We start from the raw sequence: 27,721 nt of genomic DNA, 5'->3' as shown, positions 1-27,721 counted from the left end.
AAACATTGGTGGACCCAGGCTCCCAGGCCCTGAATATTGCTGGAGCACGAGCACCAAGGGCCCATATAACTCGCCGACCCTGCAAGGTGTATTTATGCAAGTTCTCAGTTGCAGAAATTTGTCATGTATTTATTTACTTCTGAAAAACACCAAAAGTTAGATTCTGACTGTGTGGAGACATCAACTATTACAGAAACCACATTATAATGTTTACTTTGCTTACTATAGTTGGGATTATAATAAAAATGTCATAGGAAAGATCCAAATGAGAACTCTAGCCTGTGTTCTTGCACATAGGTTGTTAAAACCTGGGAATTGCTGAGAGCAGATTTAATCAGGCTCTATCCAGTGTCCCAGAAGCTATACCAGTATGTACTGACAGCTACAGATGATTTTTCAAAATAGGCAGAAGAATTTTACACATAGAACTATGACCGCAAATGATGTGGAGAAGAAGACATGTGAAATTATATATTAACATGGCTGTCCAGAGCAGATACTGGCAGATCTAGGTTCTGAACTGAATAACGAGGTAACAGTTTACATTTGGTGTTATTTTCACTATATGGTCAATTGCACAATCATGGCCATGTGACACAGAGCTTCAGCAGACCATGCCACCTAAAAAGCAGCAGACTGGATAAAAACACAAATGAATCCATCACAAGATAACGTTAGGGTATTTATTTTCAAATAATCAAGGTAAGTTTCGGGCACTCTGCCATGGATGGCGTATTGTGAATAAATCTTCAAAACTGAATGATGACACTGAAAATGTTCATAACGCGTCACGTTTAAAACAAAAAGTAGTCCTAGCAATGCCATGTGATGTGCCTCCCCTCACACTCTGCTCAGCCAGCTCTTCAAGAAATTAGGTTCAATCGCTAACATCAAGGAATTGGACCAATCGGTCACTATTTGTACAGAGCATTCCAGAAGGTGGTGGACAGAACCCAGAGGAATTGTGATGAATTTCCTGGAGCAACTTTCTTTTCTTTGTACTCTAAACCTCACATGACAACAAAAATAGCACCCTTTCGACTGATTTATGGCCGAGAAGAAAGGTCTCCCAATAAAACGTCACCAAATTTCATGTTATGTGTCATTAAGTGCCAGCATCTTTACTACAATTAAGTTAATTTGTGATGATTCAGTAAAGGAATACAACCCCTTCTCTATTTCTTTATCAAATTGCATTTGTTGTGTCCTTAGAACCAAGAACATGGAAAGCCTGGCAGTACTCTGAAATCAACAGTGGACACTGACAGGACATTCCCTGCAAATAATATTTCTAAAGAAAAATAAACCACAAAAATGAGATTGTAGAAGACATTTTTGTATTTCGCAGGGGTAGGCAACCTATGGCACGTGTGCCAAAGGCGGCATGCAAGCTGATTTTCAGTGGCACTCACACTGCCCGGGTCCTGGCCAAGGGCCGGGGGGGGCTCTGCATTTTAATTTAATTGTAAATGAAGCTTCTTAAACATTTTAAAAACCTTATTTACTTTACATACAACAATAGTTTAGTTATATATTATTGACTTATAGAAAGAGACCTCCTAAAAACGTTAAAATGTATGACTGGCACGCAAAACCTTACATTAGAGTGACTAAATGAAGACTCGGCACAGCACTTCTGAACGGTTGCCGACCCCTGGTATCTAAGAATACAGCACTTGAGGTTGGGGACCGCGTTTTGTGAGAAAAAGCAAGGAAGGGTCATATCTTGATTACCGATTATATTCAGTTAGAAAGTGAATTAATGCTGACAGAACTCCAAAGAATATTATATAATCTTGTATGAGTGAATTTAAATATATTGCTTCATTAATTCTATCATTTTTAAGCTATTAATTTTCAAAGGTGCAGTGCAGGAGGTGGGTGTATGTGCCCTGCCTCCCAGAGAGAACCAGTCAAGACAATAAAGGGGGGGTTGGGGGGAGAGAGAGCGAGAGGAGGAGAGCGAGAGAACAGCTGCACATGTGTGTAGTTGTGATGTTTATGACACACGTACATTGTAATTGAACAACCCCGTCTGACAGTTTAATAGTTTATTTTGTGAAGATAAATATTTTGGATTTTCTGAAATTCCACAGTTGAAATACAAATGATGTTATTGAGAAAAGTTAAACTTCAATACAGATTTGAGGGAAGAATAAAAAAAAAATGTAAATAATTCCATTTCTAAAAATATGTTTAGATGCCTTTTTTTGAAATACTGTGAAATTTAAATTAAAGTATTCTTGTATTTACCCCTTGTTACAATAATATTTTCTAAATTAGAATAATCTTTTTTATTTCCTATTTTACATTGAGATTTCACAGGGGTAGAAAATTCTGGCAGGAGTGAACGACGCCATCCCCCACCATCTGCTACCCCGGGGCAGGGGACGGGGCAAGGTGAGGGCTGGGGGTTGCCAGGTGTCTGGTTTTTGACTGGACCCTCCAGTGGAAAAGGGAAACTGGCAGCGTCCGGTCAGCAGAAAAACTCCAGTAGCTGCAGTAACCGGCCCCCCGCACAGAGGAGCAGCAGTGCTGGGGGGGTCGCTCTGAGCCGCGGGGTCAGTGTCAGGGACCGAGATTCCCCCCGGCCGGAGCCGGGACCGGGCAGAGGATCAGGGGAGCCGCGTTTCTACCCCCAGCGTGGAGACCGGGATGGAAATAAGGGCGGAGCGTCCCGGAGAAGGTGTCAGTGAACGTGAAGAGACGGGACCCGTCAGTCACATTGTAAAACGAGACCTCGCCCGCCTCATAGTCCAGGAAAATCCCCACCTGGCCGGGCCGGACGCTCACGGGGAGGGGGGTCGGGGGGTCGGTGAGGGCCTTGTATCCCCCGTCCCTCAGCCGCACGGCCCAGAATCCATTCCCAGGTGTGAGTGTGACCTCCCCCTTCCTGCTCACAGATTCCCGACAAACCCCCAGAGTCCATCTCGTCTTGTCTCCCACCCGCACCTCCCAGTAACGCCTCCCGCCCGCGAACCCCTCAGCGCCCAGGACAGAGACACAAGGATCAAATCTCTCAGGGTTGTCGGGCAGATCCTGGCGTCTGTCTCCGTCGCTCACACGTTTCCGATCCCCAGACAGGACGAGTTCGGGATTTGCCGTGTCTGGATCCAGAGTCACGTCCACTGGGGAGAGAGTCACAGAGTCAGGGCCGGGGGCAGGGGCTGGTCACTGGGATCGAGGGGAAATTAACCTGCGTCCCCGTTAATCGCTGGGGGGGGTTGTTGCCTGAGGGGAGTCAGGGCCCCTCTGCCTGTGAGGAGACAATGGGGGGAAGGGGCAGGAGGAGCGGGGGAGGGGTGCGAAGGTGTCAGTGGGGGCGGGGGAGGGGAGGGGGGAGGATGATGCTGGGAGAGGAAAGGGGAGGGGCAGGTGACAGGAGCAGAGGGGGGAGGGGTAGAGGGGAGGGGCAGGCACAAAGGCAATGTGGGGACAAGGGGAGGGGCAGGCACCATAAGAACAGAGGGGGGGGCGAAGGGCAGGATCCTGGGGGCTGAAGGGGATGGGGGGAGGGGTGGGCTCCATGGGAGAAGAAGGGGACGGACCCCAGGGGGCTGCTGGGGGCAAGGGAAGGGGCGGGCACCAGGGGGCAGAGGGTGTGAGGGAATGGGGGAGCTCCAATGGGGAAGGGGAAGTCAAGGGGAGGGTGAGCTGCCAGGGGGTGAGATGATGAGCAGTGGGGAGGTGGAACCATGGGGGGAGCGAATGGGCAGGCACTGGTGCCGGGGGGGCAGAATGGGGGGTGAGGGAACAGGTGAGCGGAAGGGGGGCAGAGAGAGGGGTGTGGAGAAGGGCAGGATCTAGGGGGGCAGAGGAGTGTGAAGGGAGATGTGGGCACCAGGGGGGCAGAGGGAGGATGAAGGGAGGGGTGGGACCCAGAGATTAGGAGAGGGGGAGGGGAGGGGCGGGGCAGTGCTGAGGTGAGGGGAAGGGCAGAGACCGGGGGTCCAAAGGGGGGCGAGGGACGGGACTTGCACCAGGCGGGCAGAGGGGGCAAAGGAAATGGCAGGCACCAGGGAGGCAGATGGGGCAAGGGTAGAGCTGGGACTTGGGGCAGAGGAGGAGTTGGCATCAGGGGACTAGAGGGGTGCTGAGGGGTGCAGGTGTCATGGAGCCAGAGGGCGAGGGGAGGGGCAGAGTGAGAAATAAAGAGAAGGTGGCATGGATGATGGTGGCAGAGGGGGGAGAGGAGAGTGAGGTCAGTGGGGCAGAGGGTGGTGAGGGGGTAGGCACCAGGGAGGAAGGGGACAAGGGGAGGGTCAGGTTTTTGGGGGGGCAGGGGGAAGGAGGGAAGGGTGCGGGGGGCAAGGGAAAGGGTAGGTGCCAGGGGGATTGAGGGGGTTGAGCAGAAGGGCAGACACAGGGAGGGCAGAGGAGGGGAGGGACAAGCACCAGGGGGCAGAGAGGGGCGAGGAGAGAGGCAGGGGCAGGTGGGTAGAGGGAGGTGTTAGGAGACGACATTGGGGAGAGGCAGGTGCCGGGGGGTCAGAGTGGGGCTAGAGGAGGGGTGGGCACAGGGGGGTGAGGGAAGGGGTGCGTGCCAGGGGTCAGAGAGGGTGGGGATAGAGGCAGGTGCCAGGAGGGCTGAGGGGAGTAAGAAGGGCAGAAGCCAGGACAGCAGAAGAGGGTGAGGGGTGGGACGGCCATCAGGGGACAGAGGGGGTGAGGGCAGTGGCAGGCACCAGGGAAGCAGATGTGAATGAGGGAAGGGGTGGGAGACCTGGCAGCAGAGGAGGGAAAGGGGAGAGGTGGATGCCAGGACATAGCGGGGGTGTGAAGTGATGGGTAGGCTCCAGGGTGTAGAGGATGTTTGGGGGAGAGGGAAAGGTGCCAGGAGGGCAGGGGGGAAGAAAGGGGGGTTTCCGGTGGGGCAGAGGTGGGTGGAAGGCAGGGGCACATGCCAGGGAGGCCAAGTAGGGGACAGAGCGGCCTGGGGAAGCAGAAAGTGGGTGGGAAGAAGGGGAGGGGCGAGGAGGAGGGGTCAGAATAGACGCAGGGTCCAGGTGGGCACAGGGGTGAGAAAAGGGTAAGGGAGGGGCAGGAGCCAGAGGGGTGAGGGAGAGGCAGGTCCCAGGGAATCTCTCTTGCTTTGGGTTCATGTGTGGTTGGTTTCTCGCTAAGAGCAGGTTAGTGTTGGCCCCACACACACTGGGGATGCAGCCCTGCCCTAGGGGGCGCAGCTGGGACTCTCCATGCTGGCGGGCCCCATGGGCACCACCTTCCAGCCAGGCAAACCCCACAGCCAGCCCCGCCCCTTTCCTGGCCCAGCCCGTCTGCCATGGGGCAGTGCTCTGGGTTGGGCTCACTGGGGCGGCCATGCAGTGGAGGATTCTGGGGTTGGGGGGGGGGGGGGAAATGCGTACTAATAGGCTGTTGCTAATGAGGCCAGGACAGTGGGGAGGGGAGGGGGCATTTCCCCACTTACTGCCCCCTCCATCTGGGAGAAGCTGCACCAAGCGCCAGTCCCAGTTCACATCCGCACAGCCAGTCTACCCTGGGGGTTTGCACCGATGCAAGGAAACCCCGGCAGACATGGCCTGAGACACTGGTGTGCCAGGGGCCGTAACCCCTCCCGTCACTGGGGTTATGGATCAATGATTACAGGGTGACTGGAGTAGGGGGGCTGGACTCTGCGTCTCCCAGGTCGGGGCCCGACACCCTGGGCTGCAGAGTCAGCCTAGCTCCCACGCTCTGGCCAGTGCCCAGGGCAATATTTAGACACAGGGGGACATCATCAGACCCCCAGAGCCCAGCAGCTCAAGCCCTCATGGCGTCCCACGGGGGGATTGAACCGGGGACTCCCCGCTGGGGGCCCAGCCACGGGGCTAAAGGCTGGAAGGGAAGCGGCGGCACATTTCTGTTCATTGAAACTCGTCAGCAAACTCGACAGGGGTTCGTGAATCGTTTCTGTCGACCCAAAATATAATTTTGCAGCAAATAAAGTATTTGTCCAAAACATTTCACCCAGCTTCACTGTAAACCTGTCTGAGCAACTGAGGAGCCCAAATCCCAGTGACTTGCAGTGAGTGACTCTCAACATCCCCAGAAACGCAAAGTTACGGGCAGGTCAGACTCAGGACATCAGCTATGAAACACTCCAGAGCTGCTATTTAATTTGACCTGGTTAAAAAAATTCCCCGAGCCCCTGATCTCACCCCCAAAATCAGGCTGAAAATGGAGACCCCCACAAATCAGCCTGAACTCTGCCCAGAGCGATTGTCCCATGGATGATGCTGGTGGCACAGACCCTCTGCAGCTGCACCTGGGCGTCTCCCAGAGCAGACAATGGTCACAGAGACCGTCCCAGAGCCCCAGGGGCCCCGGTGTCTCCATCTAACCACTGCGCCAGCCACCCCCCTCGCTCTCATTAACCAGCCCTGGATCAGACGCGCTGGGAACTTTCAGACCCAGACTCTGGACACACTCTGGGTTCATGTACACAGCCCGCGGCAGCGAGTCTCCGAACAGGGTGGACAGATTCAGGCTTGTGGGGCTCCCTCTTTGGCACTAAAAATAGCCATGTAGACGTTCAGGCTCAGGCTGGAGCTCAGGCTCTGAAGCCCAGCGTGGAGCCAGGTCTGCCCCTCACAGCGCAAGCGGGGAGATTGTCTGTGTCCACGTCCCCTTCACCCCATTCCTGGGACAGGGAACAGCAGCCCCAGGGCCCCTCCCTTCACCCGCAGGGCAGGGGAGCGAGAGCCCTTGGCCTCCTGGGCAGTGGGGCCTCCCAGCACCGATTCCTGGGTCAGTGAGAAAGTGTCTCCACCTGGAGAGCTCTGTGCACCCGGCAAATACACAGATGTGCCCGTGGATCAGGATCCGGGATGGTCCTCTCCCCAGGAGTGATGGAAACTCCCTAAAAGTAGAGGGGCCACCGGTGCCTGTACCATGGCCCCGCCCTCCCATGTGGGTCCTTCTCCAGGAGCTCCTTCTTAAGACCCCGCCCCCGCACCGCCCATTCTCCCCAAGACTCCACCCCCCGCACCGCCTCTTCCCCCCAACACTCTGCCCCCAAGGTCGCTCCTCTCTGCCCCCTCCCGCCCCCCATCGCTAGCCCTTACGGCCGGTAAAAAGTGGGAGACCTAGCCCTCCTATCAGTAAAAGTGATGGGGCCATGGTCTCCTGGCCCCTCTCTTCCAGTGCCATTTATTCACCCCCCCCAACCTCGGGAGGAGCGGGGGCCTTGGGGCAGTGTCAGTGAGTGTCAGTGAGTTCAGTGCTGGGGGTACAAGTGGGGTTTACACCCCTCTTGCTGGAGCTCTGGGTAGCGAGGGTACGAGGGTGTCACAGCGGCCGTGTGAGCCCCGCACTGTCCTGCCAACGTGGCTCAGCCCTGACACCTGCTGGAGCCTCTCCCTGGGGAGGAACCGTCCCTGTGGCCCCTTCAGGCCTTGGCCTCCCTGCGGAGGTGGCCGGTCAGGCTGCCGTTAACGAGAATTATGACATGAGCTCCTGTTCACTGGGAGCCGGACTCTGAGCCTGGGCTGAGATCGGTGACTGGGGAGTGAAAGGCCCCAGCTCCCTCACTGCCCCACTGAGCCAGCCCAGCGCCCCCAGCCATTCAGTGCGATAACAGCGATGCTCACACCTGGTGACACCCCCAGTGCCCGCAGCGGGCAGGGCGAGGGCCTGTCCAAGGAGCAATGGGTGCAAGCTGCAGCAAGGGAGACTGAGGCTGGAGATGAGGAAACACGTTCTAACTCTCAGGGCAGCGAAGCTCTGGACCTGGTCCAAGGGAGGCTGCGGGATCCCCGTCACTGGAGGTTTGTAAGAACAGATTGGACAAACCCCTGCCAGAGATGGTCTAGGCCCTGCCCCAGCACCGGGGGCTGGGCTAGGTGACCTCTCGAGGTCCCTTCCAGCCCTGCATTGCCACGAGTCTAGGTTACAGCTGTTCCTGGGGTGTGGTGTGTGGCACGTGGCAGAGTTAACACTGTTAGTGACCATAGCAGCTCAGCGTCCCTGCCAGGGGCCTGGGCTGGCATGTGGCTGCCTGTACCCAGCTCAGCAGGGTGTTACTGGGGCGTGTGGACAGGACCTAGGGTTCATACCTGTCCACAAGGTTGCCAGGCGTCTGTCTTCACCACAAACCCCTCATCCCCTGCCCCACCCCAGAGCCCGCACCCCTCCCTCACTCTGAACCCCTCGGCCCCAGCCCAGAGCCCCTTCCTGCAACCCAAACCCCTCATCCCCAGCCGCACCCCAGAGTCCGCACCCCCAGCTGGAGTCCTCACCACCACTGCACCTAACCCCCTGCCCCAGCCCAGAGCCCTCTCCCACACCCTGAACCCCTCATTTCTGGCCCTACCTGGAGCCCACACCCCCAGCCCAGAGCCCATCCCCCCTGCACCCCAATTCCCTGCCCCATCCTGGAGCCCTCTCCTGTACCCCAAACCCCTCATCCCTGGCTCCACCCCAGAGTCCGCACCACCAGCCAGAGCCCTCATCCCCCTCCCACACCCCAAACCTCTGCCCCAGCTCAGTGAATGTGAGTGAGGGTGGGGGAGAGTGAGCGAGGCAGGGAGGGGGGAAGGAGTGAGCGAGGGTGGGGCCCCGGAGAGGGGGAAGGGCAGAGCCTCAGGGCAGGGGCGGGGCAGGGGCGTTTGGTTTTGTGAGATTAGAAAGTTGGCAACCTGACCTGTCCAGGTTTTCCCAGGATTGTCCCTTTGTCCACGTCACTCTCCTGGGAAATCTGTGAGTCTGCCCAGGACGTGACAAGTCCCAGGTGTGTCAATGGCTGTAATGGGGGAGCTGCGGGGTGACCGTGCCTACGCAAAGGGAGCTCTGGGTCCAGAGTGCCTGGGAGCTGCAGAGACGGGGCAGCTCGGAGCAGTGAGTGAGATCGGGAGCTCAGGGCCAGCAGGGCCCAGTCACCCCTGTGCAGGTACCAGCTGCGGGGGTCACTGCCGGGGGCAGCGGGGTAGATCTGGCGCCATGTCCTGCTCGGTGAGGTTGGTACTTGGGGCAGTCCAGGAGCAGGAGCCTGTGGTGGCTGGTGCCCTCTCCCGGGATTCGGATGGGGAGACGGTGCCCGGGTGAGGGGACAGGTGATGTCCATGAAGCAGGCAGATTTCCTGTTTTGTTGGACCTGAGAGGTGGCAACCCGAACAGGACCCCCAGCGGTGTTTGTGTAACTGCCCTGGATGCCCCCCTCCCTCCCAGCTCTGTGTGGTAGGATACCCCGGAGTGCATGGACCCTGGGCCAGTGGCTCTGCAATGTGTGTGCATGGCCCCTGGGCTCTCTGATCCCTGCTGGAGCGGCCCCGACTCCCCCAGCAGGCTCCAGGGCACACACAGGGTCAGGAACCAGGGCACACACAGGGTCAGGCAGCAGGCTGGGAGCAAACACACACACAGCTCAGCCCCGGCTGTGAGGCAGAAAAGCTGCCACGGGGGCACAATTGGTTGTTAAGTGGGTCAGGGGAGTGTCACGGGCTGGTTTTAAAACCTGTCTGCCCTGGCAGTGGGGACAGGGCCTTCCTCCCCCCAGATCCAGGGGGCCACTGAACAGCTCCTGTCTGGGCATGTTCGGGGAGAAGGAAATTGTGGGGGAAAGGGCAGGAGGAGCGGGGGAGGGGTGGGAAGGTGTCAGTGGGGGAGGGGACAGGCTGATGCTGGGAGAGGACAGGGGAGGGGCAGATGACAAGAGTAGAGGTTGGAGGGGCAGAGGGGAGGGACAGGCACAAGGGCACTGGGGGGTAAGAGGAGCGGGCACCAGGAGGACAGAGCGGGGTGAAGGGAGGGGCAGGTTCCCAGGGGCTCCAGGGGGTGAGGGGACAGGTGGGCACCAGGGCAGAAGAAGGGGATGGACCCCAGGGGGCACAGGGAAGCAAGGGAAGGGCACCAAGGGGCAGAGGGATGTGAGGGAATAGGGGGCTCCATTGGGGCAGGGGGAATCAAGGGGAGGGACTGATGCCAGGGGGTGGGGGGATGAGGAGTGGGGCAGGTTCCAGGACCATGGTGGGGAGGGAATGGGCAGGCACCAGGGGGACAGAGTGATGCAGGAGCCTGGGGGCAGAGGGTCTCGCTAGGGCAGGAACTGTCAGCAGTGGGTGGAGGAGGGCAAGAGGAGGGGCAGGTGCCATGGGGCTACGGGGGGAGGGTGAGCAGAGGAGCATGTGCCAGGGGGCAGAATGGGATGATGGAAGGCACAGGCACTGCGGGAGGCTAAGGGGGAAGGGGAGGGACATGCATCAGGGCGTAGAGAGGCAGGACTGGTGCCAAGGGAAAGAGAGAGATGAGGGGAGGGCTGAGCACCAGGGGTCCAAAAGGTGGGATAGAGAAGGGGCAGGCGGCACTGGGGGATGGGGGGGAAGGGAAGGGGCTTGCACCAGGGGACACAAGGTGTGAACAGAGGGTCAGGCACTAGGGAGGCAGAGGGGCAGTAGAAGGAGGGGCTGGCACCAGGGGAAGAGGAGGGGGTGGGAGAAGGCGCAGGTGACAAGGGAACAAAGAGGGGTGGGGGTAGGACAGTTTTCAGAGGGGCATGCAGGGGCAAACGGTGGGGCAGACCCCAGGGGGCAGCAGTGGACCGAGGGAAAGGGCAGTCATAAAGGGGGAGAGGGGCATGAGGGGTGGGTGACAGGAAGACAGAGGTGGGAGGAGGGAAGGGGTCGTCACCAGGATGGATGGGGGGCATGAGCAGAGGGGTAGATACAAGGAATGGAGAGAGGCGGGTACTGGGGGGCAGAAAGTGGGGTGTGGAGAAGGGCACGCCCTATGGGCAGCAGGGTGTGGAGATGTGGGCATGAGGGGGGAAGAGAGAGGGGGAGGGGAGGGGTGGGACCCAGAGGTTAGGAGATGGGGAGGGGAGGGGCAGACACCAGGGGGCCCAAAGACGGGCAAGGGAAGGGGTTTGCACCAGGCAGGCAGAGGGGGCAAAGGAAGGGGCAGGCACCATGGAGGCAGAGGGGGGCAATGGTAGAGATGGGCCTCAGGGGAGCAGAGGAGGAGTGAACAGAGGGGCTGGCACCAGGGGACTAGAGGGGGGTGAGGGGTGCCGGTTTTAGGGAGGCAGAGAGTGAGGGAAGGGAAGGGGGAAGAACTAAGGGGAAGGTGGCAGGGGAGGGGTTGCAAGGGAAGGGGCAGGCAACAGGGGGTGGGGGTGCAGGAAGTGGCTTGTACTGAGGGGAGAAGTGGGGGCAAGGGCGGGAGAAGGAAGGGGCAGGAACTGGGGGCATAGTGGCGGAGAGACAAATGCTGGGGGGTTGGGGGACAGTGGTGGGGCATGGGATGGGGAAGGCACCAGGGACAAATGGGCGGGGGTGGCGGTGAGGGAAAGTGTGGTCATCAGTGGGTAGTAGGGCAAGGGAAGGGGTGGGTGCTGGGGGGCACGGGAGGGTGAGCAGATGGGCAGGCGGCAATGGGACAGTGGGAGGGGCAGGTGCCAGGGGGACAGTGGTGAGGCATGGAAAAGGGCAGGCACCAGCGACAACAAGGGGCAAGAGGCGGTATTGGGGGCAGAGAGGAGCAAGGGAAGAGGTGGGCACCAGAAGGGCAGGGGAAGCGGGTAAAGGAAGGGGGCAGACAAAAAGGAGGGAAGGGGGTGGGGAGGAGTGGGTGGCAGGAGATGGGGGATGAAAGGAGGGGTGGTCACAAGAAAGGCAGGGGGTGGGGCAAGTAAATGGGTGATGGAGGAAGAGGGGCATGAGGAGAGTGGAGTCAGGGGGCAGAGGGAGTGAGGGGGGTGGGCATCAGGGAGGAAGGGGGCAAGAGGAGGGGCAGGTACCAGGGGGCAGGGTGAGTGAGGGAAGGGGTCGGCATCAGGAGGGTGCAGGGGAGTCAGGGAAAGGGAAGGTGCCAGGGGATTGAGGGGGTTGAGCAGAAGGGCAGACACAGGGAGGGCAGAGGAGGGAGGGATAGGCACCAGGAGGTAGAGAGGGGGGCGATGGGAGGGGTGTGCACGAGGTGCCAGAGAGGGGCGAGGAGAGAGGCAGGGCAGGTGGGTAGAGGGAGGTGTTAGGAAAGGGAAATGGGGAGGGGCAGGAGCCAGAAGGTGAGAGTGGGGCTACAGGAGGGGTGGGCACAGGGGGACGAGGGAAGGGAAGGGTGCCAGGGGTCAGAGAGGGACGGGTAACAGGCGGGGCTGAGGGTGGTGAGAAGGGCAGGAGCCAAGACAGCAAAGGAAGGTGATGGGTGGGGGGGCATGAAAGGGCAGAGGGGGTGAGGGCAGTGACAGGCACCAGGGGGGCAGAGGGGGCGAGGGGAGGGGAAGGAGACATGGCAGGAGAGGGGGAAAGGGGAGAGGTTCATTCCAGGAGGTAGCAGGGGGGTGAAGTGATGGTTGGGCTCCAGGGTGCAAAGGATGTTTCGAGGAGAGGGGCAGCTGACAGGACGGCAGAGGGAGAAGGGAGGGGTGAGTTCCAGGGGGGCAGAGGTGGGTGGAGGGCAGGGGAACATGCCAGGGAGGCAAAGTGGGGGCAGAGGAGCAGGGGCCCAGGGGAGCAGAAAGGGGGTGAGAAGAAGGGGAGGGGTGAGGATAGAGGCAGGGGCCAGGTGGGCACAGGGGTAAGGGAGGAGCGGGAGCCAGGGGGCACAGGGGCATGAGGAGATTGGCAGGTGCCAGGGGACAGAGGTGGGTGGAGGGCAGGGGCAGATGCCAGGGAGACAAAGGTGGGGAGAGGGGCAGGGTCCCAGGGGGAGCAGAGGGGGTTTGGGGTGAGGGGACAGGATAGAGGCAGGGGTCAGGTGGGCACAAAGGCTGAGGGAAGAGTAAGGGAGGGGCAGGTGCCAGGGGGATAGAGGGAGGTGAAGGGGGGCAAGAGGGAAGGTGAAGGGGGCAGGCCCCAGGGAATCTCTGTTGCTTTGGGGCCGTGTGTGGCTGGTTTGTTGCAAAGAGAAGGTTGGTGCCATCCCCACACACATTGGGGGTGGAGCCCTGACCCACGAGGCGCAGCTGGGACTCTCCATGCTAGGGCACGGGCAGGGTGTCTGGGCTCGCTGGAAGGCGACAGGGTAGTGGGAGATAGGAGTTGAGGGGTGCTGGGGGGAACAGGGGCCATTGCTAATGAGGCTGGGGCAGTGGGGAGGGGAGGGAGCATTTCCCCACTTGCTGCCCACTCCATCTGGGAGAAGTTGCACCAGGGTCCAGGCCCAGTTCATACCAGGAAGATCAACAGGAAGATCCATTCTTTGCTCTACTGAGTTATAGATCAACACCAATAGCAGGTACTGGATATAGTGCAGCACAACTCCCGGTGGGAAGAAGACTCAGAACTACCCTCCCAACTTTGGAAAAGAATCTATCTCCAAAGTTGTCAGACATGGAAAGAGTAGTCAAATTGAATAAAAAGGCAAAAAGAGCTTGCAAACACTTTTACAACAGAGATCACTTAGAAAACTACCAGGCCTAGAACCCGGTGACCATGTTTGTGTCAAACTGGATGGAGAAAAATAATGGAATATTCCAGGTGTTGTAAAGAAAAAGAATTCAACACCCAGGCTGTATGTGATCAAGACCAAGAGAGGAGAGTTCAACAGAAACTGTCAACATCTACAATTTGTTCCTCAGAAAGAACAATCAACTGAGCAAACTCTGCAGATGACGGATGCAGAACAAGAAGATGACTCAAGGATTCCAGACTGAGCACAGTCAGTCGTTGGAACTAATGGACAGCCAGATAACGAAGCTGTTACGTGTTCGGGTTGTGTAATTAAAAGACCAGCACCATCCAGAGACACCTAACAGACTGATCTGCACTGAACTTCAAAGACACTGCCATAATGTAAATATTATAAATGGTCGGAATGTAGAACTTAACGGGGGAGATGTAATGGAACGCTAAACTGTATTCTGCTGTTCAACCACTAGGTAGCGCTGGGTGTAAAATACCACCTTTAAGCTGACCTTAGACATACTTGGCGCAAAATTCAAGGATTTAGTGATGAACACATCTGGTGTGTATCTGGCTGAGAGGGAAGCTCCGTAGCCAGCCCATATCTGCGACAGGACCATCACACCAATGATGAAAGCCCAGGGTTATTGACTACCTCTGCTATGGCCAAAGAGTTGTTCTGAACTATGACATGCTGAAGACTATGGGGGATTTTACCCATGACATGAGCTACATAGAAAGTTGGGGAATCAAACTCCTGGTCTCTTCACACTTCGGTGACGAGAAGAAAATTATGGCCAAGGGCCTTGCAGATTTCCTTGTGGCATCAGGGCAGGAAGTACCCCTCACCCCACCCCAGCTGCAGAACATAACCAAGTATCAGCCATGGTCAAGCCTACCTGTGAATACAGGTTGGCTCTGGGGGTGGGGGGAAATGTATGAAAAGGGCTGGCCCTTTTATGGGAGTTAGGGACCAGACTACCTGTGACAGGCTCCTGTAAGGGAGAATGAGACAACCCAGACCGACATGGAAGGAATTAAATCCCTATGTGGCTAGTTGGCAGCTAAATAGCTAATGAGCCTGAAAAAGGGTTACCAGGGCTCAGCCGAAGGAATCCTAGGGTCAGGAAGCTGCCGAGAAGAGGAGCTCCCAGGAGAGCTCACCAGAGCAAGGAGCCTGGAAGGGGTGCTTCCATAGCAGTGGTCCCCAAACTGGGGGTCGTGCCCCCCTAGAGGGTGTGGAGGAACATTTCGGGGCATGGACTAGCACCCAGGGGTGTTGGAAAGGGAACGCCAAACAGCCTTACTCTGCCCCCACCTCCATTCTGGCCCCACCCTAAGCCCCAGCTGCAGCTCCGGCCTCAGCCTCAGCCACCAACCCCTGGCCCTGCTCCAGGCTGCGACCCCAGCTGCAGCTCCAGCCCAACCGTGGTTCCGCCCCCGGCCAAAGCCCCCAGCTCCTGGCCCCAACTGCAGCCCCAATTTCAGTTCAGGCTGCACCAACAGCTTCGCTCCCAGCTGAAGCCTGCGGTTCCCAGCCCCAACAGCGGGTCCACTTCCAGACCCGGCCCCCAGCTCCTAGCCCCAATTGTAGCCCTGTTCCTGGCCCAGCTCCCGACCGCAGCTCCCGGGGTGGGGGCACAAACCAGGTAAGGGAGGGCATGACCAAAAACGTTTGGGAACCACTGTCCTAGACAGAGGAGCTCCCCTAACGGGGAGGCGCTGCCAGAGATGACAATGACAGCAGCAGCTGTAGAAGGACAGAGCTTTGGAGAGCTGCCCCTGGCTGGAGAAAGTGGATGGAGGGAATAAAGGCACAGTCTGAAATGACCCCAGCGCCAGGAAGGAGGGCTGGAGTCATGTGATTCCAGAAGGGAAACTAATCCAAGCCCAGCTCCGGGAACGAGGACTGAGGACTCCTGACTTGAGGAAAGTGAGGAGCTTGAGTGAGAGCTGGAGGCCAGAGCAGAGTGAAGGAAAAGATTTTATTTTGGGGTTTACTTGGACTCAGAGCGGACCCCAGGAGGGGACTTTTCTCTCAGATCTTTTGGACTATGAGGTGTAATTTAAGAAGTGCTGAAGAGGGTAAACTGAGGCAAGATGCTTGCCAAGACACCCTGAAATGACTGAGGGTGGTACGTGAGGGAGCCACCCCACGATAAGTCTACAAAACTGCAACCAATTTAACAGAACTGCTGCCCCTTCCCCATACAGACAGAGCCTCGCTCTCTTCAGGCTGTCTGGGTGGGCCCCTCACCACAGCATCTGACCCCAACAGAGCCTGCAGCACAGAGTGGGAACCTACAGCGAACACAGCACAGGGTTTTGGGCCACCCCCCTGGCTTCCAGTGTCTCTCTCCCAGCTCCCAGGCTGCTCCCGCTCCCCGACAGCCTCCAGTTCCCCCCGACCTCAGGCTGCCTCTGCCCTGCCCTGCTCCCTGGGGGGTGACCCAGGGTCCAGCATGTAGCCATCAGCGTCACTACAATACTGTCTACCACACCCAGAAGACAGGCACTGGATGGGCTCAGGGAGCGGCTGGCCCCACAATGGGAACCCCGTTCCCCCTCCCCCAGTGTTTGCTGCTGCCCTTGCTGGGCCTTGTCTGCACTCAGACCAGGAGCCCTGTGGGGCTGGCAGCCCCTTGTTCTGTCTCCAGTGCCTGGCTCACTCGTGGGCGCTATACCAATAATAACACTCAGTGCCCAGCCCCTAAGGGCTGCATGACAGCGCGGGGCCTTCCCCATTGCACACAGGGACCCTGGGGAGCAGGGAGCCCTGGTTACTCTGCCCCACACATTCACCCAGCGACTCCCTCGGCTGCCGGACCCGGGTCCCTGGGGTCAGAGCGCGGGCAGTCGAGTGGCACTGACCGGCCGGGGCTGCTGGGGGGGGTGGCAGGAAAGGGTTAATCCCAGCGCGGTGGCGCTTTGCTGCCCGGCCCTGGCTGGTCTCTGCCCTCTGGGGGCAGCACAGGGCACGTGTCTCTGAGCAGGTCCCTGCCCACTCGCCCGGCCACTTGCCCAGACCCAGAGAACCCAGGGGCCGGGGGAGGAGCAGCCCCAGCAGCGCCGCATTGGCCCTGGCACGGGGGGGGGGGGGGGGGGGGGCTCAGCCATTGAGAGCAGCAGGGTCCCCCCCCACCCGCAGGGGAGGGGTCGGCGCTGGGACAACAGGCTGGGCTGGGCCGGGGCTGGGAGCTCTGGCAGCCAGCGCGGGGCCGGCACCAAGGGCCCTGCTGGAGACCCTGGGCCTGGCCAGCCGGGAGCAGCCAGCGAGTGACTCAGGGCCTGGGGCCCTGCCCAGGACGGGGTTTCCGGGGGGTGACAGGAGGCTCCCCAGGGGCTGCTGATCCCCTAGAAGGAGGCACGGAGGTGACTGGCTCAGGATCCCAACAGGCTCAGGGGCCAGGGCTGTGGAATGGCCCAGAGCCCAGCCGTGTTCAGGGTCCGGTGGGCACAGACTGGGCTGGGCTGGGCTGGGGGCAGCGAGGGGGGAGGGGAGCAGGGATGTGCTGGCTCCAGCCAGCCACAGAGAGGAAGCTGCTTCCCCCACAGCCTGGGGTTCCTGCTCCCCGGAGCCCTGAGATCCTGGCCCTGCAGCCGGCACCCACTGCGCAGCCTCCATCGGCCGGGACAGACACACCCAGCTTGGCCCCTTCGACTGCCCCCTGCTGGGGGTGGGAAGAGAGGAGGGCGGGGGTAGGATGAAAGGGCCAGTTCAACTTTCAGAGACCGAGCTCACTGAACCTTCCCACTCTCCCTCTCCTCGGCCTTAGTTTCTTCTCTGTCCCTCCTCGCGGTCAGGTTTGTGCCTTTCTACCCGGTCTCCGCGCTGGAGTTGTGGGGTGGGGTTTGGATGGGAGCAGCTCACGCTCAGACACTGTGACAGGGTCACACTCTTGTGAGTGAGTCTCACCTCACTGAGCAGCAAACCACTGACCCAGCCTCACACTGGGCTGTGCTCAGAGCAGACGAGGGGCCCGTAGGGTTCAGCTTGTTACCCAGTAACACACGGCCCAGGTCAGACTGCAGCAGCCAGAGCGGCCCCTCCTCCAGCTCAGAAAGCTCGGCCAGCCTTGGCTAAAGGGGGCTGGGGCAGTGCTGAGCGGTGGCCACACAACGCAGCCCTCACCTGTCCCAGGAGCGAGGCACAGACACATCATCCGTTACCAGTCTGTGCAGCTCCCAGCACAGTGGGCCCAGTCTAGGCCTCACAGCACCTAGCTCAGGGACACCCATTAACTCAGCCACGGAGGGGTCAGGATGTCACAGTGATGAGGCCTGGTTAGACACCTGGGCAAGTACCAGCAGGTGGCTGTAAGTAGCGGGCAAACTGCCCAGCACTCAGCGCATCAGCCTCCAGCTCTCACACAGCTGCAAGCCTGTCAGCTGGGTGCAAGCGTGTCCTGGGGTCCCAGGCTCTGTCCAGATCCCAGGCACAATACAGCTGAATGTCCCAGTCGATGCCACTCACCTCCAAATCTCTTCAGCGCTTCCCTCATGTCAAGGGAAATTTTATACACGTTCTTCAGGTCAGTAGAAACAGCTTCTGGTTCCTGGAGTTTTATATTCTTGCTCCTATGAAGAAAATGTCCCATTATCACTCAGCAGCTCTGTGCACACATCATCCCAGAACCACCACCAAGAATATAAGAGCAATGAACATAGGAAACGCACCTGCTCAATGTGCTTTTCACATCCTGAAAGGAAAAAGAGAATCAATGTCTTGTATTAACACAATGTGCATAAAACTGAGTGAGTCTCACTCTGGGCATCAAACTTTCTTGTAGAAAATAGATCAACCCTCCCAGGCTTCACTGTTTTGAACACTTGTTTCATATATATAGAGGAGACAGGAATTTAGCTAAAGGGTTCTCCCTTGTAGGGACACAACCCATCAGTATCTGTGTTTATCGACTGTGTTGGGTCCAATGTTCTGAAGTCAGAGCAGGCATGGGTTCAGCTCAGTATCATTTTTCTATCATCCATCTAATCTCCCATGGCCTCACTGGATCTCCATGAAGAGAATTCCCCTCTAACATGAACTGCGATATTTGGGAACTGATGGAGCCCTTAGCCTCATGTTCTGTTTGTCAGTAAACCACAGAACACATTGACTCTAATTGTTGGAATCCAGACCCATGGAGCTGAGTTATAATTTTGGATGGGTGGAGAATTTTGATGCCATCTCACCTTCAGCAGCTCCGCAACCGGTTGCTGACACTTCTCCTCTATCTCTGTGATCAGCTGCTGCAGAGAGGAGCTTTGCTGGGAAAGTTTGGTGACATTTTCCCGTAGTCTCTGCAGAGTCTCCCTCTCCTCCTCCTCCAGGCTCTGCAGAAGCAGCTGCTCCTCCTCTCTCAGCAGTGTGTGCAGTTTGTTAAATTCACCTGCAATCATCTCTCTCTTATTCTTCACTTTCCCCTTGAGATAGAAAAATAGGAAAGGCACAGAGAAAACGTGAGCCAGATGTTGAGTTACATGGACTGGGCCTCTGTTCATGAAACAGGGGATATTAGATCAGTATCAGTTTGGAAGGGAATTTACTTCATATGGCCAGTTCCGTAACGGGGTTGTCTAGGGTGCTTTGTAAAGACGCAGTACGTTATTGCAGGTGGCACGGGATGGACACAGTGGAGTGGGGAGAAATCGAGGGGACAGTAAAGATTTACAGGGGGCTGCACAGGGCGTCCGTGGGGGGATTTGGGTGCCAAGTGCTGGGCACTCAGACACCCCGGGGACCCGTCACAGCGGGATGTGGGCAATGCTCCTTCTTTGACAACCAGCTCCCAGGGCTGCAACATTCAGGACCTAGGGCTGATGCTAATAGTCCTTTGGGTGCCATCCTGGGGCTCACATGGGTGTTGGGCACCCAGGGCATTGTCAGGGCTGGCTTTGGCCTCACCCAGCCTGGCCGAGTGCCCCATACCCACGTGCTGCAGCCTTTAGGGAGCCCTCTAGGCTCACAGAGCAGCGGGTTGCTGATGCCAGCTGTGTCCCCACCTGCTCTCTGAAAGGAGCCGTGGGAATGATGCTGAGCCAGTGCTGACCCTGGCCAGGGGACGGGCTGGCTGCTCTGCACTGGCCTCTCTAGCTCCCCTGCAACTCAGCCCAGAGGTGCTGGGTGACCCTGGAGTGAACCTGCCCCCCAGCGTGATTCAGGCTACAGTGATGTTAGGAAAAGTCCCTCTTACCTGAGCCCCCAGCGCAGCCCTCCAGCACCCCAGGGCCCATCTGCAACACCCACCAACCCATCCCCCAGACCAACCCCCACCCCACCCTTGGGAGCGCTGCAGCCACAGGACACTCAGACAACTCGGGTACAGCCCTGACAAGGCCCAGCTGCCTCCGGAGCCCCGGTGGGCACCTGCCCGAGTCTTTGTGCATGTGGCCTGGACCCTGCAAAGGGCCGTGGACCTGCAGCCTCCTTCCCCTCCTGCCCCCTGGGAGCTGTTGAGTTACAGCTAATTCGAGTTGTGCAAGTATTATGATATCCCCTAACATCTCCCCCCATCAGACACAGACAGCGCATCCTTCATGGGGGCCTGTCACCTCCTGGGCCCTGCTCCCGCTCATGGGAATACTCCCCACCTGGCTCAGGCCCATGACGGCCCCTCTCAGTGGGTGACTGGCCGCCCCTGCTGGGCCTCATCTCACAGTCGCTGGGGCTGCAGTTACTCTGCACGGAGTGACACTGATCACTGGGCTGTGACCTCTGGTGCTGTAGGACGTAACTCGCTCTCTCTGGGCGATAATCAAGGGTTTCAGAACCACCCCAGTGACTGTCCCAAGGTGCAGCCGCCTCCATGGCGCCGGCTGGGAACTTTGCCGGACACATTCAAACCTGGCTGTTAATTGTTATGCATCTAAATCCCTCTTGTCTGAGGAACTGAGCACCAGCTGCTTCCGGTGCGGGGAGTGGGAGCTGCTGCGGTTCGGTCCTCTGGAAACCAGCCCACTTCCGCCGGGCTCTAAACACGGCGTCAGATGCAGAACCAGGGGCACCCAGCTCTGAGCATTTCAGCTCTTGTAAATGGCCATTTTTATCTGAATCGTGGGACACCTGCTTCTCCTCTCCTCCCTGCTGCTGGCATCTTCCTCACGCCCCCCACGCTCTCTGCAGGGATTTCACTGGAAAAGGCAGGCGAACCAGAACAGACATTTTGTCCCCTGGGTTCATCAGCTGGCTACAGACAAGCACAGGTAAAGTCACAGTAACAGTAGCAGGTGCCTGGGATGAAGTGGCCACGTGATGGCAGGAGAGGCTGTGAGGTGGCCGAGCGCTGCCTGGCTTTACACTGACCTGCCCCTGGCTCTGCTCACTCAGGGGGTGTCCACACTGCAGTGAAGGTCTGACAGCACCGTGTGTAGACACACCCCAGCTAGCTTTGATCCAGCGAGCTCGGGTACTGGTAGCTATGAAGCCGCAGCAGCACGGGCTGTTCACACCCACCCAGACCCCTGGGTGTCACTCAGGGACTAGCCTGCAGCTAGCTGCTGGGGCCATGTAGACGCCCCTGGGGCAGATTTTCCACAGAGCTCCACACCCGCCACTGGGTTTGATGTTCAGAAGAGCTCAGCTCCCAGCGTGCCCCCAGCCCAGCCAGCTGAGCAAATCTGAACCTCACCCGTGGGGGCAAATCCTCCTCCCAGCTCCCAGCTCCAGAGTCTGGCCCAGGCACTGGGCAGATTCATTGCAGGGACTGTGGGTGCAGGGAGAGAAGGAACAATCTGTTTCCTCCAGGCTGCAGAGAAGCTGCAGAGCTTTGTCATGGAGGCCACTGAAAACCGATGGCTGGAGCGGCCGACACACCCTCCCCATCTGCAGGAGGGAAACAGGATCCATGGAATAGTGAAAACACTGCACCCAGTATGGAGAATTTGCCCCATCCGAGATCTCAGGGGTGGGTCTGCACCACTGTACAAGGGCCAGGAACTGCCCCTCCTCCTCCGCCTACAGGAGCTGCTGCGCTGAGATCCCCACCAGAGACACAGCCTGATGCTGCCAGCACCCTGGATGGCAGGTACCATAGGCCGGGGAGGCTGAGGCTCCCCAAAGAGGATGCAGCGCCCCTCCCTTTGGAGGCAGGCTACAGACCTGCTGCCTTTGGAGTCCTGCCTGCGCTCCGCCCTGTGCCCTCGCTCCCGCTCTTCCCCCGAACCCCGCAGGACCCGCCGCTTGCCGCCCATCAGCTGTGTGGGGAACCCCGCCACTTGCTCCTCTCCGCCCCTCCCCTGTCACTCACCCTTAAGGCAGGAGCGGGCAGAAAGGAGCAAGCGGCAGGTGAGGGGGCCTTGCGGGAGGGGGTGGGGGAGAGGAGAAAGCTGCAACAGTGAACGGGGAGCCACTGGGGAGGGGGCTGGAAGGGAGTGGGGCCGGGCATGGGGCAGAGCAGGAAGGGAGCGTGGTCGGGGCCTTGGGGAGAGGAGGCCAAATGGGTCTGGAGCAGTGGGCAGGGCAATGATCCGGGCACCGGGGAGGTTCCGGCACTCACGCCCAGCCTCCCCAAATGCCGGAGGCATCCGCTGCCCATGGCCGGCACCAAGTCTGTGCAACGGAGCAAACAACCAGAGCAGGTTCATAGCCTCATCCTGGAGCTTTACGGGCCCCAGCATTCCTGGGAATGCTGCAGGGGGAAGGGCTCAGGGAGGAATAAACCCAGACACCCACCTGCCACTCTGTAGTTTTCTTTTCCTCTTTAGACGTCAGAGCCAGGGCCTCTTGCAGCTCCTTCCTCAGAGGGTCGAGGGCTCCCTGGAGTTTCACCTGCAAGGGCATCGTGTGCGATAAACGGCCATTAATCTGCCTGTCCAATGGACAACACTATCCATATTGGCATTTCATACAGGAGCAGTAAAATACCCAGGAAGCGAGCAGCAGACTCGGCTCTGCCGGCCCCAAAGGCCTCATGGGAGCTGAGATGCCAGTCTCAGAGCAGGGGCTCTGCTTCGTGCAGACACTCAGGACTTCTCAAAGCCTGTGTTTTAGCTAAAGTTTCCCATCCCTGAGCACAGGCCAGAGGTGAAGCAGCTGGGAAGGTTCTGAACGATCCCTCCTGCCAGTGCGAGTGAAGAGGTTGGGACAGCACCTCGCTCCACTGTACCCCAGACCCAGGCCAGGAACAAGACCCCACTTTGCTCTCGTCTGTCCAGGCTCCCACGTGGCCTCCCTCAGGCAGCAGCTGAGCACCTGAGCCAGTGCAGTCCCGTTAACTGTGCAGAGTGAAGCTGTGATGTGGCTGGAGGTCAGTGAGGAACAGGGAACACACTCATTCTGGGGGAATGGGCCCCCCATAATTATAACGGCTCCAGAGCTGTAATAGCCCAGGGCTCTCTTCCCCTTTGACAGTGTGTGATTCATTCACACAGCACAGCAACGTGCTCCTGCCCCGTCAGCCCCGCTCTGTGCAACACCCCTGGCAGCGCCCTAGAGTCCCCTCCAGAGCCCCTCGCCAGAGATCGCCCCATTTCACTCTCTTTTCTCTCCTCCTCCCTGCCCAAAGGCCCAGGCGGCAGCTGCTGAGAGCTCCTGAGGTGACACCCCTGGGGTGCTGCTGCAGGCAAGCAGTGAGGGAGGGAGGGAGCCAGCAGGGGCTAGTGAGAGACAGGAGGTGGAAAAGCAGCCTTTGCATCCAGCAAAACAGCTTCATAAATGAGCAGGGATCAGAAGGCGGAGCGGGGGAGGGAGGGGAAATGTGGCTGGATTCTTTGAAGCTCCACCCACAAATAAGCTCCGCCCATGTGAGTCACCAAAAGGAGACACCATGATCTGTTCACAGTGGATGGTGCAATGTTCAGAACAGGATGGAGTTGCTGATGGGCTCCAAGGGCTCCTGGGGCCTGGCTCCCGTCCTGGGACTAGAATATACCCCTGGGCTCTGCTGGACTCTCTGGGCCGGGTCCTCCTTTACTGGGGGGAACAGAAGATGTGGCATCTCCCAAACATCACCCACTTGTGGCACCGGAAGGAGGCGTCACTGGCAGTAAATGGTGCCGAGCTGCAATTCTCCCTCTCCGCTCTCACAGGGGAACAAAATAATTAACAGTGTTGATATTTAAATGATCATCCCTGAGCTCACCCCCTCACTGAGGCAATGGGGCCGTTCACACCTCTCAGAGCCACTGTGCCCAGCTCTCTGCATCCCCTACATCTGGGTCACAGTTTTGAGGTTTTCTTCACAACTAAAACAGCTGGAGACTCAGTTTAAAGCAAAGTGAAAGTTGAGATCCCGGAGAACAAGGCAGGTGCTTCACGGGAGAAGTGCCAGCACTTCCCGGCTGTCTCTGAGCCCTGTCAGTGAGCACAGAGGCTTGGGCCTGATCTTAACGTGACACTTCGGTCGCTCTGGCTTCTTTGCTGCCGGGCTGTAGCTGTGCTGCTGAAACCCCTGCAGTGTCGACGTGGCCTGCGAGATCCTGGGGCAGAGAAGCAGCTCAATGAAGAAGGGACTTGGAGCAGAAATTTGGGACAGTTCAGGCCAAACTGAGTGTGTCAGTGAGTCTGGTCCCTGTGGGGAGGGAATTCAGGCCATTTCCCTCCCTTCCTTCTGCAACCCTGGGCAGGGCCCTAACATCAGCCCATGTCCTCCTCTCTCTCCCGGGGTGCGGGCAGGGAACCTCAGCAGCGTCTCATCCCCGGCCTCCCACTCTCCAGCCCAGACACAGCCCCAGATGGGTTGGGAGCAATAACATGTTTCTTTAATGTGGTTCCAGAACCGTGTTGTCCACCCACGCTGTCAAAACCCAACCGTGTCAGGACACAGGTGGCCCCAACTTTGTCAGACAATTGTAATACCCTGGGTACCTAAGCTGTAAGACCCCCCGTCATCCTACTAATGTTATCTGGGCTAATGGCTGCAGGAGTCAATATGAGTGGAGAAGGGCTGCTGGACGGGGAAGAGCTGAAGGAGGAGAGAAGAACAGGACATGGGGAAAGAAAGAAAGAAAGAAAGAAAGAAAGAAAGAAAGAAAGAAAGAAAGAAAGAAAGAAAGAAAGAAAGAAAGAAAGAAGAGCAGGACACAGGTACCAGCTGTGGCTTTCTGTGCCACTGACATGCAGGGATGAGTCAGGGTCCAGATTGTTTCGTGTACAAGCAGGGTCTGAATGAGCTCTCCCCTGACAGCTGGCTGGGGAGGGGAAAAGGCTTCAGGTGCAGACTGTATTTACATGAACACACCGACTCTGCCTAGGTATCCAGCAGACAGGGCCGTGTTGCCAAAGTGATCAACTGTGGCTGGTGCTGGATTACAGATCACTTCAGTATGGAATGTGGGGGTAATGAAATAGGGTTCTCTTTACTGTATGAGGAAAGGGCAGCGGAGTAGCATTTAGCCCAGGGGTGGCCAACCTGTGGCTCCGGAGCCACATGCAGATCTTTAGAAGTTAAGATGCGGTTCCTTGTATAGGCACCGACTCCGGGGCTGGAACTGCAGACACCAGCCTTCCAAGGTGCCGGGGGGTGCTCACTGCTCAACCCCTGGCTCTGCCATGGGCCCTGCCCCCACTTCACCCCTTCCTGCCCCTTCCCCTGAGCCCGCCGTGCCCTCACTCCTCCCCCCCAGACCCTCCTGCACGCCACAGAACAGCTGATCGGGAGGTGCCAGGAGGAGGGGGAGGCTCTGACCGGCAGGGCTGCTGGTGGGTGGGAGGCGCAGGAGTGGGACGGGGGAGCTGATCGGGGGCTGCTGACATATTCCTGTGGCTCTTTGGCAATGTGCATTGGTAAATTCTGGCTTCTTCTCAGGCTCAGGTTGGCCACCCCTGGCTTAGCCTGTCCTGATTGAGGGGGTCACCCTCCACTGAACTGATCTCACTAAGCAGGGGGCTTGGATGCCAGACCCCTGTGAAGTTTAAGAGGAGGTGGGGACAGATGTGCTTGCTGGGCAGTGTGGACTTTACCCAAGAGTCCTAGGCATGGTTTAACTTGCTCCTCTCCACTGTTCAAAGACAGAACTAATTAAGGCTCCATTCGGAGTCTTTTGTTTTGTTAAGTGATCACTAGAGCTGAAATCACTTGATGTGGGACAGCTTTTCTGCCCAGCCTGCTTCAGCAAGGAGCAAGGACGTTCCCCCACTAAGAGTTGAAAATCACTAAGAGCAGCGTAGAACCTCAAGAGACTAGGGTTTTGAGCAAAAGGGGACTTTTTCTGCTTTAAATTGCAAGTGTAGACAGGTCCTGATCTGCAGAGGTTATAGCAGAGAAGCAGGTGATGGCTGGCTGGGTGGCCGGTGGAGTGGGACAGTGGGGTGTGCGGTAGGGTGGTGACACTAGAGCAAGTACTTGGACCAGGGCCGTCTCTAGCCATTTGGGTGCCCTACGCAGCCCCCCCCCCCCGTGGGGAGGTGCTGTGTGGGGCCCCAGGCCACACCCCCCCAGGGTATGGATGGCAGGAGTTGTGGGGGGCCACACAGGCCCAGAGTGGCCCTGGGGATTAGCGGGGGGCCGGGAGGAGCCCGCCCCGCTTCCCTTGCCCCGGCCCTAGCCATATCGCTCGGGTTGGGGAAAGGATCACCTCCCGCTCTTACCGGCGGCGGGAAGCGGAGCGCCGTGGCTGGGATCTGGCGGAGTCGATCGGGCTGGGGCCCAGCTGCTCCACTTCCCGCCACTGCTGGTGAGGGCGGGGTTGCTGGGGGAAGAGGTGGAATGGGGGCGGGCCGGGGGCAGAGCAGGAGGGAAGGGTAAGAGGCAGGGTGGAGGGAGTTGTCCGGAGCCCCACACCCCCGTAGGAAAGGCCCTGCCCCTTGCAGTGGGCGCAGCCCGCGGGGGGCTGGCTGAGGGATAGGGCTGGTTGCCGGGGCTGGTGCTGCCAAGTATGCAGCATGCAGCTGCCTAGGGCACCATTAAATTTGGGGCAATTTGGTGCCCCAAATTTCATGGTGCCCTACGCAGCTGCGTATGCCTAAGGACGGCCCTGGCTTGGACACTGGAGCAAGCAAGGTGCCATCTTCGTCCTCCCCCCCCCGAACCAGGGTGGGAGCTGAGCTCACACAGATGCATCTCTGAACCCTGAGTCTTCACTGACCAAGGACAGCCACTGTGAGTGGGGTGGGGTGAGGGAGCAGAGAGGGGCAGAGCAAAGGAACTTTTGGTGGTAGAACTCCAGAACATGAGGCAGAAGACACTGACCAACGTACACTGGAGAGGGTGTTTTGCTCACGGTTTTATGTTTATGAATCCTGCGTGTGGCATTTTCCTTATCAATGCCGGTGACTTCCCTCCTCTCATTTAAAGTTTCTTTTCTACCATCGGCACCAACTCTGTGGGTGCTCCAGGGCTGGAGCAACCATGGAATAAACCTACTGGCAGCCCCACCGATCAGCTCTGCCCCTGCCCCGCAATGCTTCCTGCCCGCTGGCGGCCCGGAGACCAGCTCCTCCCGCATCCTCCCAGCGCCTCCCACCTGCCACAGATCAGCTGTTCAGAAGCTGTTCCCAGAAGCTGGGAATGGGCGACAGGGGCTGGATCACTTGATGATCACCTGTTCTGTTCATTCCCTCTGGGGCACCTGGCATTGGCCACTGTCGGAAGACAGGACGCTGGGCTAGATGGACCTTTGCTCCGACAGGGGATGGCTGTTCTTATGGTCTTATGTTCTTGCTGCCCACTCCACCTGCAGACGGGTTGTAGGTGCACAAAGAGCCGCAGCCCTGTTCTATTACGTGTTGGAACTTGCAGTGTTGGAGAAAAAAAAGTTTGGATATTTTCCCATTATCCACAACCCCCAGTGCTCATCCCCTCTGAAAACCAGGCCCCTTTCATCTAGGTGCCTAACCTTAGGCAGCCAGGGGTGAATGTTTGTCCTTGTATTGATGGGGGATAAACCTGGTGTCCTTAAGGGGTTTAATTAAGCAAAGTCAACAGCATTTCCTACCTTGTACTCCTGGGCAGCCTCCTCAATGGGAACCACAGTGTGAAACTTGTGGTCCCGGGATTTCTCACACACCAGGCAAATAGTTTCTCCATCCTCCTCACAGAAGCGTTTGAGATGTTCCTCGTGTGTCTCACACAGATCCTCCTTTTGCTCTTTTCCTGGTTTTAACCCCAGTTGTTTGATCCTTTGTATGATGTTGTTCAGCTGGGTGTTGGGCTTGAACTCTCCTTTTTGGAACTGGGCTCTGCACTGGGGACAGGTCAGGGGTGTCCCCGTTCCCTTCTCCTCACTGTACCGGGTGACGCAGGCTCGGCAGAAGTTATGCCCACACGCGATAGTCACCGGCTCCGTCAGATATTCCAGGCAGATGGAGCAAATAGCTTCATCTTGTATTTCCCCTGCTGTAGCTGCAGCGGCCATGGCAGCTGGGTGAGTATCTGTTCTCTCTGCCCTTGGCTGTGCAGTGTGGGCTTGTGCTGACACTGGGAGGGGCCGCCTGCAAGTATCTGCTA

General features: G+C 58.1%; 1 protein-coding gene across 1 annotated transcript; it reads right to left on the bottom strand.

Moving 5' to 3' along the window:
- Positions 1-669: 669 nt before the first annotated feature.
- LOC125621579 (E3 ubiquitin-protein ligase TRIM39) lies at positions 670-27,670 on the bottom strand. Its single transcript, XM_075119859.1, is given in 7 exon segments — positions 670-2,648; positions 2,650-3,128; positions 17,812-17,915; positions 18,015-18,037; positions 18,531-18,761; positions 22,009-22,104; positions 27,210-27,670. Coding segments are annotated over 7 exon segments (1,386 nt in total). The 5' UTR covers positions 27,630-27,670; the 3' UTR covers positions 670-2,615.
- Between the last annotated feature and the right edge of the window lie 51 nt (positions 27,671-27,721).

This window comes from Caretta caretta, chromosome 14 (genome assembly GCF_965140235.1).
Source record: "Caretta caretta isolate rCarCar2 chromosome 14, rCarCar1.hap1, whole genome shotgun sequence".
NCBI lineage: Eukaryota > Metazoa > Chordata > Testudines > Cheloniidae > Caretta > Caretta caretta.
The sequence above is the reverse complement of the archived record's forward strand: the minus strand, read 5'-3'. Positions and strand labels throughout refer to the sequence as shown.